This window comes from Dermacentor silvarum, chromosome 2 (genome assembly GCF_013339745.2).
Source record: "Dermacentor silvarum isolate Dsil-2018 chromosome 2, BIME_Dsil_1.4, whole genome shotgun sequence".
In the NCBI taxonomy this organism is placed as follows: domain Eukaryota; kingdom Metazoa; phylum Arthropoda; class Arachnida; order Ixodida; family Ixodidae; genus Dermacentor; species Dermacentor silvarum.
The window spans coordinates 225,723,335-225,738,920 of NC_051155.1; the positions used below are offsets into that span (position 1 = coordinate 225,723,335).

The window sequence follows — 15,586 nt, forward strand, 5'->3', positions numbered from 1 at the left end:
ATACTAAGCCGCAACAGCCGCTTTCGAATGGTTTGGTGAACGCTAATGGAACTCCACGGGGTCAAAATTTACTACCTAGGACGTAACGAAACTTTCGAATCAATCAATCAATCAATCAATCAATCAATCAATCAATCACTCTTTACGAGAAAGTTCACGTACATTACCCGTCTTGGATGAATGTCTTTGCAGATAGACCGACAATGCACTTCAACGCTGCCTTCGCGTGGATCAGGAATAAAACGAAGCCAGCTTATAATACAATGAGCCCAGACAGTCTAAACCTGACAAACTGCACCCAAATACTTCAGGTGACATCGTAACTATGATTGGCAGAAGAAACATGATGAAATACATGGACCCTTTGGGACCTATCTTACCCCCAAACAAATAATCGTCATTTATCTTGCGTGCCTTTCTTTTATTTAACGCTGCGTGCCCGGTACTTTCAGATCACGAATGACATGCTCGTTATCAGCGTGACGCAGCATTCCTGACAAAAAAAAAAAAGTTGTGAGCGCAGATGTTTTGAAGAAACGACAAGCGAACAAGGCAGGTGACAAATATTTTTTGGAGACAAAATATGCCTTAAAGGGTGTAAAGTTTTTTTAGACTGTGCTTATCGTCCCCCACACCAATGCAAAATCACATTGCTGATTACCATATATTTGTTTCTGTCTTTTGATCTTTCAAGCACGCTGCATCTTTCCTGTCATGATACGTACACAGACCCCCAAAAAACTGACACATTGCAACTATAAAAACACGATGAACACGAAGAAAATGTAGAAAAGATGCATGGCGAGAAGTGAAATATTGTCGCTTAAAAAAATGCTGCCGTTCGGCTTGACGTTCCCGTAGTACTAGACAAGATACCTATGATCCACGAAAGGATTACTCTTAGTAGCACCTCGGGAATTTATGCAGATCTGATTTGGTTGACCGTTCCCTTTCTTTTTTTTTTCGTTCACCGATATTGAGCATGTGACCGAATCAGCAGTGAATTACAAGTTATCGGATTATGCGGTTTTCCCGAGTAACACGTTTTAAAGGGAAGGAAAGGACGTGGTATGAAAACCGTAAAGCTAGCGATAACACATCATGAACTAAGAAGCTAACAGCAGGAAGCTTTCTTAGGTCGCAGGCACAGCGCTGTCATGGCTGTCATCGCATGAATATAAATGCATAAAAGGGCCCACGTGGCTTGGCACGACTTCATTCCGGCAAGCAGGAAGGTGCCGTACTTGTACAGTAGCTGTCAGGAAGCCGGGATATGGCTACAGAACACGACGCCGAAGCTTCGTCTCAGTCTGCAGAGCCTTGTTCGCTGTTGCAGGCTTACGGTGGGCGAGGGCTGCGTGACGAGCTGGCCGCGACGGCTACATGGGCCATCGAGAAGAACCTGAGGAAAGTGAAGCAGCAACTGGCCCTCGCCACGGTGAATCAGGTGCTCACCTTTGACGAAATGCACAACAGGATCGCCGACCTGGAGAGGCTCGTCGAAGACGCGGCGCGAGGTGAGAGCGTCGACCGTTGAGCGGAGTCTCGGAAAAACGCGTCTGAGCTCAAAAGAATTAAGTGCCTGGTGAACGGACTTGCGTGAGTGTCAAACGGGCAAGCGCCGCGAATTCCACGAAAGAAAATTCGCAGACGACGTTCCGCAAGTTTTGTGTGTGCGCGAGATATTCTTGAAACCGTGGAATTACTTACTACGTGCTGTAGTTTTCACCAATGCTATATGTGATGCCGACACCAGTGCCCCTCGGAGCCGTCAGCATCTGTAAAGCAATCAACCGACTAAAGAAACGAGGCACAGAAATGTTGCTGACTTGTGGTTCTGGTGTAAGAGATATATCCAGGGAGAAACAGGTCGATTGCTGTGGAGTGCTGTCATGTGCACGCCTAGCTACGCTCCAGGACGATGCATGCGCTCGAGGGATGGCTCGAGGGATGCGACAGATGTGCACCAGTGCCTGTGTGTGTCAAGGGCCAGTGCTGCGCCGTCAATTTCACGAACGCAACCCAGCCGGTCTTTCTCAAGACCATCGGATTACGTTGAAGTTCGCATTAAGTGACAATGTGACATGAGCTACGACTGACTCTTCAAGCGGCAACTATCGCGTAGTAGAGCAATGAAATGACCCAAGTAAAGCTTTCCATAGCATAACGTGGAATCTTTTCTGCACCTTCGTCTTCTTTGTCGTCCTTTTAAACAGTCGAACAGTCGTATAGTGGTCACTGTAGCTGTATACATGACGGATATACTTTTGACCTGGTGCGAATAATCATTCGAACGAAGTAGCAAAAGCGAATCTCTGTGCCAGAAGGTATATAGTGAACGAGATTTCTTTCATTTCTGTGCTATGGGAGCAACGACACACGCTGGAAGGCTAGATTTCTTTGATGCCGCGTACCTGCACACGAGGTGCTGTAAATGCTCCTGCAACGTCGTTTCAGCCGTAGATTGATTGAATCCAAAACGTGACTTTTTGCGAGAATTCGTCTCGCAATGCGCTGTCGTTTCCTCGCTACTAACAGTAAAGAAAGGTCGCGGGCCCTGTCAAAGTCGATAACAATTCATCTTCGCGAGCGGCCACTTTGTGATAACTAAAATCTCTATGTAAGAAAAGTACCGCCATCCTTTGATCAACGCCGCTTCGCTCTCTCCTGTATCTCCGATTGGACGATGATAGCGCGCGCTTTGACTTCTTTATATATATATATATATATATATATATATATATATATATTTTTTTTTTCCCGCCTCAGAGCCATGTTGAAAGTCCTCCGCGCAGCCGCAGTTGCCGGCGGCGGCGCGCGCCCGGCCTGAAAGTTCCAACGTGGACTTTCTAGGGCCGCCACCGTCGACTTGCTTTCGCAAGCAAAAAATAAAGAAAGCACGCGCTTTAGGAGAGGAGACGACGGAGGAAAGAGTAGATGGCGGTACTTTTCTTATATAGGGATTTTAGTGATAACTAAAACCCCTATATTTATAAAAGTAGCGCCATTCTTAGATCTTGCCGCCACCGCGCTCACCCCGGCGCTTCCTCCTCGCCCTCTCTTAGCCGCCTCCTGTCGCCCCAGCCTCCTCCACTCCACCTCCAGCAGCGGGGCCCACTCCTGCAGGAGTTCCGCCGCCTGGGCCTCCCCTCTGGCAAGGAGGAAGATCTCCTCTTCCCCGGCCGACACCACCTTTCTGCACTTCGAGGCGTCGTGGAGTTCCTTGAGTCGTCAGGGCTCTCCGCACGCCTCTAAGGACATTTCTACAAGCGGGAAGGCCTCACGGCCTCCCACCCCACCCCGGGCCTGACCGGCCTGGCACAACACCCCTGCAGACTCTGCAGCACACCAAGGCCTTCCATCTCGGCCTGATCCGTGCCGCCTATGCCTGCCGGTTTTGCTTCGCCCAGCCATGGCGACTCCACTCTATCCCTTCTTTCGCTCCCACTTACCCCTCCCCGTTGGCGCTGAGCCGTGCTCCCTCAAGGGCTGCAGAAGATAGCGCCAACCTTTCCCTTTCCCTCAAGAACCACTTATCATCATCTCCACTCCCCCATTGGCGCTGCAGAAGATAGCGCCAACCTTTCCCTTTCCCTCAAGAACCACTTATATATATCCCCCATTGGCCAATCCGTGTCACGTGGAAGTTCGCGTCGCTCTTTTGTATATTTTTTTTCTTTCCAGCGCGCTCCGACTGCCATTCTCGGGCCTGTGCGACGAAAGTGCTGTACGCACAAACGGATCAAACGTGTTAGGGCCAAGAACTTCATTGTGATGGCATGCTGCTGCGCCTTAAGTTGCCGCAACCGACAAGGCGAGGGCAAAAGGCTTTTTTTGTTTACCATCCGGCGTGCGCAAACGCTTGCTGCACACTCGATATTTGCGCCGTCTCGCATCGTCGCGTTGCTACTTCCAAAACGGCATTATTAAGACCAGTTACTGACTGACGAAGCAAAATCGCGCCTCAAAAACGTCTCCGCAGGGCGCGATCGAAGTTTTCCTCGGATTTCCTCTGGTAGCGCGTTAGCTGTCGTCTGCCACGGCAGGCCCGACGCAGGCGGCGCCACTGTCGATATCGCGCCTCGATCGCGCTGGTCGCGCCGAGCGCGACCAGCGCGATCGAGGCGCGATATCGACAGTGGCGCCGCCTGAGCGCGATAGTGGAACGGAGGAGGAGGGAAGTGGATGGCGCTACTTTTATAAATATAGGGGCTTTAGTGATAACGGGCGATTGCTGCCACCATGCGGAGGCCGCAAGAAATTCGCGTAGCTCTCGCAGATTTCTGCACCTAACTGGAGCGCCAAATTCGCTGCAAACACAGCTGCAAGCACAGTCAGCGACTTGCGTGCTTCTTCTCGGTTCTTCAGTTTTGACTCGGCAGGTCATTCAACCAGTCGGGAACGAAGCGTTCAGCGCACATTGAATTCGCAGCCGACCATCTGTCAACATGAATATGTCGCAGGGGCTTAAACGACCGTTATAGCTATAATGCCTTTCTTACACTGAATTTGTAACAGGTTACCTGCATGCGTTTTTATCTGAGGCTTCAGGAAGTGGACAATGTTCCTGCACGGCTGTGGGACCGCCCGTGTCACTGGCTCTGTTTAGCTCCGCTGTCATGTGCTTGCGTTCAATAGTTATTCGGGCTGTTTAGCTGCCTGAGGCATAAAGCTTCTTACGGTATGTACTAGAGCACTGCACGGGCCGATTTTTGCGGCCCGGGCCCGGCCCGGGCCCGTTTTCACATTGGGCGGCCCGCCCGAGCCCGATCAAAACATTTATGGCGAGACCCGGGCCCGGCCCGGGCCCGGAAATAATCTACGTTACCCACCCGGCCCGGCCCGCCACCCCTTACCTTAAGCCCGAGCCCGGCCCGAGCCCGCCTCGAAACCGGCCCGAACCCGGCCCGAGACCGAAAAATACATGTTTTTCAGAGTTGAGAAGCCCGAGAATAACTCGCAGAAAGCCCGAGCCCGGCCCGGGCCCGGGTCAAAAAGCACACGCCGTGCCCGAGCCCGGCCCTAGCCCGTGAAACACTCCTCTACCCGGCCCGGCCCGGCCACGGGCCGGGCCGGGCCCGGGCTTTCGGGTAAGCCCGAGCCCATGCAGTGCTCTAGTATGTACATAGAGGGAATTCTGGCGCTGCGATCGTTCGGTCACCATGGGAATGATGGGCAGTACAGGGATTTGTCTGATGTTCGTGTTTGTGGCTCCGTTTGTTACGCTTTATCTGCCTTCATTGGCCTAAATTTGAAAGCAATCTATACATTTTTTTTAAATACAGAAGGTAATAAAACTCTGCGAACATGCATAGTCTCTGCTAATTGGAGCGGTTCCTCTTGTCCACGTGTCCGTGGCGTATAGAAAATAAAGAAAAAAAAATGTGCCCGCGTGGGCGAAACGGTTTAAAATCGGGCTTGTGTGCCAGAGGTCGTGCGTTCGAGTCCTGCCGTTGGACAGTTATAATAATGCCCATTTAATTATTATAGTGCTCCCTTGAAAATTGCAGTACTCTCTTGTAATGTCACGAAGCCCGAAGGACGAAGTTTTGGCAAATCAATGCACTATACCATCATTTCCGTGCTATAGCTGAAACCGCACTGCTTTCAGCTACAGTAGACACTAGTGCCAAGGTTTCCTCTAGTAGTTTGTATGAAACTCTATGGTCTGCGGAGATGATGGTAACTAGAATGCGTATGACGCACCGAGCGCATATTGTCAAGGGACAGTTAGTCAGCATTGCCGAAAAGACGCGACCAAAGAAAGACGCAGCGGCGCCTAGCCTTGAGCGCCGGTTTACCATACTGTCTCTCGTGACGTTCTTGTACATCATCATTGTTAGTATATTCCGCCGCTTTTATTCTTCGTTATATTTTGGTGGTGGACGTGGGGGAAACTCCGCAGTGGACTCTTTGTACGACCCAGGACCGTGCCAACGGATCCACCAACACCACCGCCTGCTCCTTCTCAGACGAACGCCGCACCGTCGGCCGTCTTAAAGCGTAGCCTAGTGACCCTGGGACGTTTTGTGGAACTGATGGTATCGACGTGGACGACTGGCTGAAGTGGTACGAACGACTCGGCGCATACAACCGCTGGGGCCCTTGACGTCTTGATTAGATCGCCTCTCTGTCGGCATTGCTGGCTACCTGTCCAGTAACAATATAGTAGCCATGGGTCCAAATACTACACGATGCCGCATAAATAAATACGCGCTGTGGGGATCGCCCACGGGACACGCGAAACCGCCTCTCCCGGGCGCGCACCGATGCGGTATAATGAATACTCCTCCGCTCATTGACTCATTCGGTGGCTGTTGCCAGCCTGCTTCTTCCCTTATTTCAGTCTCTGTACATTGTATATATGTTTTCAAACCGCACAAAATAATAATGTAACTTACATAATTACTGTATGTTGCTACTTGTTGCATGTCTTGATTCCAACAAATGTCACGTTTTACCACTACGCGATCCCCTATACAGGGGTGCGCGGGTATACATGTTTTACACGTCAGGCATCTGAGTGCGCGCACATGGTACCTTGCCTACGCATATCGCCGCAAAGATGATCACGCGTTGCGCAAAGATGACACTTCCTGATTCTGAAGCAGCAGCCATCACTCTACACTGACTGAAACGACAGTGCAATGGTGGAAGTCTGTGAATTGCATGGAAGTCTGTGAATTGCAGTGAGCGTTTAGCTCCGCCAGCTTATCGGAAGAAACATTTTCGCTCAACTCTGCAGGCCTTGCGGGTTTGATTGCATGCTAGTGCGCTTTATGTGCATACAACTCCAGCAGTCGATGACAACATATAGCGCCGATAACATTTTGACTATAGAGCATCTGAAGGTAGTTCACAGAAAAACATTTCAATTTAGTGACCAAAGGTATCCGTGCAACTGCTTGTTCAGAAGTTACCAGGGCGATAAAGCGACTTCGTGCACATATGGAAGCAGATGTGCAAGTCTGGCAGCAAGTTAGCTTGACCTCTTTACGATACTACCATATACTACATTCTGCGATATCTCAAGCAGTTCTTGCTCACTGTGAGGCGACTTAGAGAGAGCGTTGTTACTAGGAACGCGCTTGCTTGCGCGGTATATATACCTTCAGTGCCGTCGCGTGCATGGCGAGCGGCCGTTATCTAATCTGACATTGGAGTGGAAATGACGAGGCCCACCCTTGTGCTCGAGCCTGCATGCGTATGGGCTAGGGAGCCTACATGCAAGCGCTTGCATGTAGGCTCCCTAGTATGGGCAGCTCTTCATCACAGATCTAGGGCTCTATTCTGGACACGCATGGCGGCTGCACGGCCGCCATTATCCGCCATCTTGGCTGTCTCATTGGCTGTCCAGAGGTCACGTGTTTTGAAATTTGTGCCGGGAAACAGAAGTTTTGCAAAATGCAATTTTGCGTTTTCGTCAGAATGACGAAAGGTGACGTGGAGCTGCAAGTTTTATCGACTAATACTTTTTTTGTGGTCCTTGGCACCTATATTGCGACTCTAGCGCTTTAGAAAGAAAGTGGACGGCAGCGTGCAGAAGCTCGTGCAATGCATCTGCAATTTCGCGAATATGTGGTGGCGTTCCAAGATAGCCGGCATGTCAGCTTGTTCATTGGCTGAAGGAATATCCCGTGAGGAGCGTCACAGGAAGGGCCGTTTCGTAAACGTCAATTTGACGTTGCGTGACGTTGCGCTGGGCCGCCATTGCAGAGATTTTCCGCCATAATTTGTGGTGCGACGAGCCGCGCGAATTATGGTAATGAGCGGCCATATGCAATGGCAGTCGAGAGGCATGCGTATCGCTGCATTTTCCGCGTCATTTCGGGCCATAAAAAAACTTTTGTTCACAACGCGTGTTCATAGCATTTGCATCGATCTCGGGTGGTGTTGGCATTTGTGTTTTGCACCATCATTTTTATTAAAAACACGTTTATTTGAAATAATATTCGTTGAAACTAGCAAACTTTCTGCGACATTTCGCACTTTTCACTATTGCGTTTGTATTGTAATCAATATTAATGACTTTTCGCGTCATCAAAGGCTATGACAACGGTGACTTTTTAATTTACAAAAAGAAATGTACGCAAGACGGCGCCTTGAAGTTTCCTTTCGTAAAGCCCCTATATTTATTCTTATATAGGGGCTTTATCCTTTCGAGGTGCGAGTGAGCAGCGAAGTGCACAAGAGATGGCAGTGCCTGCGTTTGCGTCGCTCAAGCGGATACCTGTGGCGCCAGCAACGCTATCGATGATATTCGGCCGCTTCTCAGCCAGACGAGTCGGGCTGAGTCACTTGCGGATCACGAGATAGCGATAACGCGGCCTGGAGCGTGCGCTTATCATCACTGGCAGGTCGCGTATGCTGTCTCAAGGTAGAAAGCAAGCGCGTGGGCGCCAATATACGATGACTCATTCCGTTTCCCGAGGACACGCATCCTAGCTAATGAAGCAGACGACAGCCTGCGCGCATGCAGACGACGGAAGCGAGAAATGATTTTGATGGAATAATCGTACGCTTTGAGCTAGCTGCTTTATTTTTACTGGGAAGGAAAACTGTTTTGCTTTATCAACCAAGCTATGTTCAATGTCTACAGTTTCTTAGGCGAAACGTCAAATTTGCGTCACGTTACGAAAGCAAATCGGGGCTATCGGCGCCATTTTGTAAGCGTCGCGCGTACGTCACACTTCGAAGAAAATGGCGGAATGTCCAGAATAGCGGCTCTATTCTCCAGTGCCTGATGCTACTGTTTCGTCAAAGACCAAATGAACAGCTATAGTAGCTGATATCAGTCTACTGTACGCCACAGCGCAATCGGCAAGGCACACAACATCGTTTATTGGTGGGTAACGGACCATTGCGGCAAAAACTTGTAATGACCTTGAGAACGAGGCCGTTCGATCTGCCAACCATGGTGTTCAATCTATACCAGTATTGGGTCTGGAAGGGTTGCAGCTAACAGGTCTCACTCACTGGCGTGCGCGAGCTTAAATTGGCGCAGCGGAACTCCATCAAGTTTTACCGACAATGTTTCTCTCGATAGCGTAGTTCCGTGTCTAAAGTTCCGACATCTTCCTTGGATAGCAAGAATTGAAGGAGAATGTTTTAAAGCTCCCATTTCAATTTTTTTTTATTTCGTAATGAGCCGCTTATCTTATGGGGAAAATTATACGGCGCTGTGTTGTGCCTGTCTTTCTTGGTGGTGTTTCGCCCGCGCTAAACGTCCTAGTACAAATGAAAAGCTAGACTAGATTTTGCTCAATTTGTGCGTGAAGCCGCTTTCGAGATTTCAAGCGTCAGTGGTAGTGATGATAATGATGATGATGATGATGATGATGATGCGCACTCGTGCACTTGTTCACGCTGTATACAGATCTTGTTAAACCGAACGACCCCCCCCCCCCCCCAAAAAAAAAAAAAAAAAAAAAAAGAAAAAGAAAGAAAAAAAGGTTGCTCATCACACCGCATTCACGCATATAATGAACAGAGTCTCAGAAAATGTAAAGTATGGCGTCCACAATCGACACCCGTCAGTATATAAATGCGAAGTATTCTCTGCCTAATTATTAGCACTTTCCGGTAGGTGCGTTCCTCTCTCGACTCTCTTTAAGAAAAATAATGTGTGGCCGATGTGGGAGTCGAACCGCTGTCGTCGAGCATATCAGCCGGGTGCTCTAAGTATTAGGCCACGATGTTTTTTTTTTTTGCGCTTTATTGCCGGTTTCGACAAGATAAAACAGAGTATACAACTGTTAAAAGGAGTCAGCCTATCTTTGCCGACACAATTCGATTAAAATTTCTTCAATAAACCGAGCATCAAGCACTGTAACTATGGCATCAGGTTTCTGTCATTTGATACCACGGAAATATGACGAAATTATGCTCCTTGGCCTACACAACTTGTGGAAAACGCGTATGCAGGCTAGTTGTACGCTCTATACGTGAAAATTTCATAGCAAGTACTATAGCACGCATGCTTCTCTCGTTCCAAAGCCAGCCAGCCAGCTCTTTGGAACACTCGGCGCGTGCACTCCTTGTCACTTTGTCGTCGTCTTCGTGACAGCTCGCGCTTTGAGGCGCCGTGTTAGGCTGCACTCGCCCACTTTCTCCAATACTTTCCTTGTCGTAACTTACGCTACGCAGAAACTGTGCAACGTTTAATGATCGCCCAAGTTAATCAAGTTTTAACATTTATTCGCCAAAGTACAAATGCCATCGTCGTAATATGATACACCGCATGAAACAGTCGTATTCTTACGTACGATAGTATAACACGTAGTCGCTGATGACGTGACAATCCATGCTTCTCTCGCTTACGCCGTTCACTACTTATGCAGAGTCCAACAGTCGCCCTGTCGTAGGCGCGCGTTGAATGGCCGGAAAAGAAATTCCATTGATGCCATACGATTGTCTACAACGTGGTTGTCGTCGTGCGGATGTCGGCACGTACGCTTACGCTCGCGACCTACGCGCACAGCTACTCAACTTACAGGAACATGTTGGTCCACTTGGTATCGTTTTGCGGATCCACAAAGAATGCTGGATAGCCAGGTTCCGGCAAAATGCTTCGCATACCAGACAACCACAGTGCGTAGGATCTGCGCAATTCTTTTTTTTTTTTTTTATATCCAGCATATACAATGACTTCAATTATATTATACACAACAGCACAAAAATGTGTACCAGCACTCCGTGGCGAGCAGCTTTCAGAAAGCCGCTCATATTTATTACTATTTAAATGTACCTAATCCCGCGAATAACGTTGTCTCCTAATCGTCACAAAATGATTCACACGTACGCACAACATATTCACAGACACATACACTCAAACACGCCCTGCACAGGCAGGCGTGTCCCACACGTAATATGTCCCACGCGCGAACCCACACATTTCTACAATCACACGAGCTTTGCGTTGCACATGAAAAGATGTCCGTATAAAGAATGAATGTACGAGGTCTACGCGTATTCTACACGGTTCGCGGGAGCGTTCCAGGAGCGAGATCAGGTGTTGCGTCTCGATGGGGACGACCAGGTCCACGGCCCAGACATCTCGTCGTCGTCACAATATATCACATAACGGAGCGTCGATCGCCGTAGAGGGAGCATGAAAATGCTTCGGAGACGCAGTGGCTCGCGCCCATGTGGTTTCTCGGTCTCGATCGACTGCGCCGTCACCGACTCGCATGTCAGTCACCAAACAGTGCTCGGCCGCAGGCTACCGGCCGAACAACCGAAAGTTGGGGCTGAACGGCAGGAACCGGGAGAAGGGGATCCTGTTGGCGACGAAGCTGGAACCCGGAGGATCGTAACACTCCTTGACGGTGACAGACTCTCCCGGCCTGCCATCGTCGCCGGCGTCCTCACCGCCGCACTCGTGTTCGCGCCAGCCGTGGAGACCACGTTCCTCCGGCGTGCCTGCACAACGAAGTACATGGTGAGCGAACTTGCAAGACTGGATGGCCGGACCTCGGGGCGTGCTTTGAGTTCCGGATGTGGCTCATTCTGATAATACTGTCGCGTCAACTTTCGCATATACTTGGCAGGTATTCTCGTTCATTTCAAGCTCTTGACCCTATACAAATGCTGCTTATTCCTGTATGCTTTTAAAATGAGTTAGAAAATTCACAGCAATAAACTATATAGTAAAGTTACTCACTGGCGTCCTTACACAGACATTCCCAGGATACCCTATAGGTGTGTTGCTTTGTTGACTTGCTCGTTTCAATACTGACAAGAATGTGAGAGAACTGTGGTACAGTGACTATGAGATTCTGCTGCTTAGCACAAAGTCGGGGGTTTGATTGCCGATGATGGTGCCTACATTCGGACGCGACTGGAATGCAAAAACACTCATGCAGTTAAATTCAGATGCTCGTTAGAGAATTCGATCCAGTGGCCGAAATTAAATCACGCCCCCCTCCGGGCCCCCTCACGGCGTTCCTCAAAGTGTTGCTGTGGGACATTAAACCGTTAAACCTCATCGTTTTATTTTAGTCTAAGAATTAAGAATAGTGGTATTAAGAATAGTAGTAGTTTCATAAATGCAGGTCTACAGTTTCTATGGTGTTGCTTCTGTGGAACTCACCAGGCACCGTGTTGTCCAGAAAGATGCCCACGAAGCCGCCGACGAACATGCTTGTGCTGAGGAGTACGCGGATCACCTGGTCCACTTCTTCGCTTCCTGTAATAAAAGTCAGACTGCGCGGTCAGCCTTCGACAAGCGACTGTTAACCTCAGCTTTGTTTCGCGCGCGCCCGGAACGGCATGCACGCGGCATTTCCGTAAACACGCGTGATATTTGCCGCAGAAAGTCACGCTGAATCAGGAAGCGCAACAACACGACAGAAGAATCGACTGCAGTTTCGACACGCATGTTCAGACTCTCCAAAGTGCGGTATGTAAAATTGTCTTTAGTAATTCGTCATTCAGTGCTCTCAATTCAACGACGCGGTTTGGAACGTTGCCCATAACCCGCCGTGGTTGCTCAGTGGCTATGGTGTTGGGCTGCTGAGCACGAGGTCGCGGGATCGAATCCCGGCCACGGCGGCCGCATTTCGCTGGGGGCGAAATGCGAAAACACCCGTGTACTTAGATTTAGGTGCACGTTAAAGAACCCCAGGTGGTCCAAATTTCCGGAGTCCCCCACTACGGCGTGCCTCATAATCAGAACTGGTTTTGGCACGTAAAGCCCCATAATTTAATTTTTTTTAACGTTGCCCATCTCGCGAGTTGCTTGCGGACTCCGAAATTTTTCGGTAACTGCCGGTGTACCTGCGACACTACATTATAGTTCGGTGTTCTGGCAACTAAGGCCACTCCACCGTCTGCTAAAACCTCCTGGTTCACTAAAATGGTAAAGAGACTGCACCGGGAAAGGCAGTGGTCTTGTGCTACATTCCCGGACAAGTTTTCTTTTCGATGAAATCGATGATATGAGCCCCTTTATAGTATGCGGGTGCATATTGTCAGGTGCAGGTGGATGGCAATATTTACTTATGTGAAACCTCCTGCACTTTGTAATTTTCCACACAATCAACTGCAAGTAAGTTTAAGGCATATATGTACTGAAAAATCCGTTTAACGATTTGAAAGTCAGCTTCTAAAGATGCCGAGGTTCGCCCCCGGGCGTTGTTTACATTCACACATACCCGTGGCGATGGCTGTCGGGTGTCGGCGCACCCAGTCCGGCACGCAGAGGCCGAGGAACAAAGATGCGCCCAGCACGAAGAGGTTCCGTGACGAGTTGAGGTCCACGAACTGCAGGCTGCTCAGACCCACGGCCGAGACGACGCTGAACATGACGATGAAGATGCCGCCCATGATGGGCTCCGGTATGGCGGCGAACAGGGCGCCCACCTTGCCCACCATGCCCAGCACGATCATGATGGCCGCACCGTACTGGATCACCCGCCGACTAGCCACCTGCGTTCGACCGCCGCAGGTTACGCTTGGCATCGCTTTGCGTACATGCAGGGGCATGTTTTCGCTATGTCCAGGGTCAATAAGAGAATTGTGATGCTTATATTTTATTAATATCTTAGCTGCGGTCTTCGTGAGCCATCAAGATCGCTCAGAGCGGCTATAAAAAGGGCTGCAGCAAGCCAATTTACACTTCACATTTTATTTTTGTTGATTACCTTGCTAAGACACAATGAGGTATGCGAAAGCATAGCGCTTACATGATTGCCTACAATGATACATGTTCTCAGGGAAAATGCTAACGACTAGATTGTGATACCGGCGCTACAATTGCCGAACGCGGTATTTAGTGACTTATATTGTTCAAGCAGCGCACTATAGGAAAGAGACGTTCCCACAAACATGAAAGATGAGGACATACACAGGCGCTGAACTGTATGCACCATTGTTTTATTAATCAAAGACGGGCCTTTTCAGTAAGCGCAGCATGCATGTCGAGGAATACAAGAACAAAACATTAACAGACAGACAAAAATGACCATCGATCGAGATGGAATCAACTACCCAGTTATAGCAGTGCGCGTTTTCGGAAAATGATATTGAATGGCAGCAGATGCACGTGTCCTTCCACTTGTCGAATTCTATTGATTCTAAAATTTCCGTAGTTCGTTGGTTGCGTTCCCTGCGCAAAACCTTTGTTTTTTGTGAGCGCGGAGAGAGAGAGAGAGAGAGAGAGAATATATATCTTGTCACACATCAGAGGAATCGCATAACTACTCGCTCCGTACAAGGGACATAAGGATTTATGTGCTTGATTGGGCAGGGACACGTTTCTTTTTTTCTCCAATCACCTTCTTGCACAGCCCGACAATCGCACAGCTGCAAACACCACATAGACGTCAGCTTTTCTACCCCTCCTTTCGCAGATTGCGGTAAAGTGTGGCCATCTAAGGTATCGCTACCATCTTGTACTGGAGTTCATGAGGCTGCTGAAGCTGCATGACCTCGCACTTGTTATCACGTGATTTTAGCAGTGCTTCTACAATTTCCCTAGTTTGTCTGAAATATCAGAAAATATTTTAGAAGCAATGGAAACCGACAAGTGGATTATTATTATTATTATTAGTTGATTTGCACACATATACACACAAGGACACAAAGGGATTAAGGAGGGAGCAAGCTGACAACTTCCACCGAGAGGGGCACAACGCCTGCCTACTCCTATAGGAGGAGGGAACAGAGGAAATGAAAATATGAGAAAAGGGGAAATAAAGAAATGACGGAGACACAGACAGGACAAAACAAAAATACAAATAATGTCTATAAACGAGAGGCCAAGTCAGTGTCCTTCAGAAAAGTTACCAGGGCTCGATGGGCCTGGTCAAGTGGAAGGACACGAGTATCAATGCAGCTGCCCCTCAGTGTAATTTTCAGAAAACCGCGCACTGTGACGGTTATCTTCGTCTATTTGTTAATGTTTTGTTCTTGTTTTCCTCGCTATGCTGCTATCACAGCGCGTGCGCTTACCAAATCACTCACTAAATAATCGCGTCTTTGAGCAATAAACCAATAGTTGCAGTTCAGTGCCTGTGTATATGTCTTCATCTTTCATGTTTGTGTGAACGTCCTTTTTTCTATAGTGGACTGCTTCCCCAAAATCGTGAATCCCCGGCAGCGCGAAGTACACAAGACCTTCGGCGGGAACAAGAGAAACGGAACCGATGTTATGAGCCGAGTACGCGGCAAGAATCTAGTAGGCGTCGAGAGTAACTATTCTCGAGTTATTTCGTTACGTCTCTGTTCGCTTTTGTCCCTATTCAAGCACTTTGCATGTTGACCGTGGCGTACCTTGGTGATGCCGATGGCGCCGATGTTCTCGCTGTACGAGGTGAGCCCGCAGCCGGCGCCCCAGGCGGCGGCCAGGATGGAGCCCAGGCCCTCGACCATGATGCCGCGGTTGACGGCGTGCACGGGCGGAGCGGGCGCACCGGAGAGGCGCGCGCACGCGTGGTAGTCGCCCACGGACTCGACGACCGAGACGAGCACGCCGGCCAGCAATCCAACTACGGCGCCCACGCTCACCGTCGGGAGGCCCCACTGGACTGCACGGAGGAATTAAGGTACGTCGTCGTGTGAACGGCTGGCGCTTGGCAAAGCGGGA

General features: G+C 49.3%; 2 protein-coding genes across 3 annotated transcripts in view; one reads left to right on the forward strand and one right to left on the reverse strand.

Moving 5' to 3' along the window:
• The first annotated feature begins 1,082 nt into the window (after nucleotides 1-1,082).
• Nucleotides 1,083-6,238, forward strand: LOC125943312 (uncharacterized). Its single transcript, XM_049662392.1, has 2 exons — nucleotides 1,083-1,517; nucleotides 5,906-6,238. Exons 1-2 carry the CDS (start codon nucleotides 1,274-1,276, stop codon nucleotides 5,998-6,000), a joined length of 339 nt encoding a protein of 112 aa, XP_049518349.1. The 5' UTR covers nucleotides 1,083-1,273; the 3' UTR covers nucleotides 6,001-6,238.
• A 4,394-nt stretch (nucleotides 6,239-10,632) lies between these two features.
• Nucleotides 10,633-15,586, reverse strand: part of LOC119442775 (solute carrier family 23 member 2) — a 62,114-nt gene continuing 57,160 nt past the window's right edge. For both annotated transcript variants that reach the window (XM_037707793.2, XM_037707794.2), the window contains exons 8-11: nucleotides 15,274-15,527; nucleotides 13,155-13,428; nucleotides 12,092-12,187; nucleotides 10,633-11,421 (exon numbers count right to left, since the gene is read on the reverse strand). In XM_037707793.2, coding sequence (XP_037563721.1) covers nucleotides 11,222-11,421; nucleotides 12,092-12,187; nucleotides 13,155-13,428; nucleotides 15,274-15,527 — 824 coding nt within the window. In that variant the 3' untranslated portion in view covers nucleotides 10,633-11,221. The remainder of the gene's footprint in view (nucleotides 11,422-12,091; nucleotides 12,188-13,154; nucleotides 13,429-15,273; nucleotides 15,528-15,586) is intronic.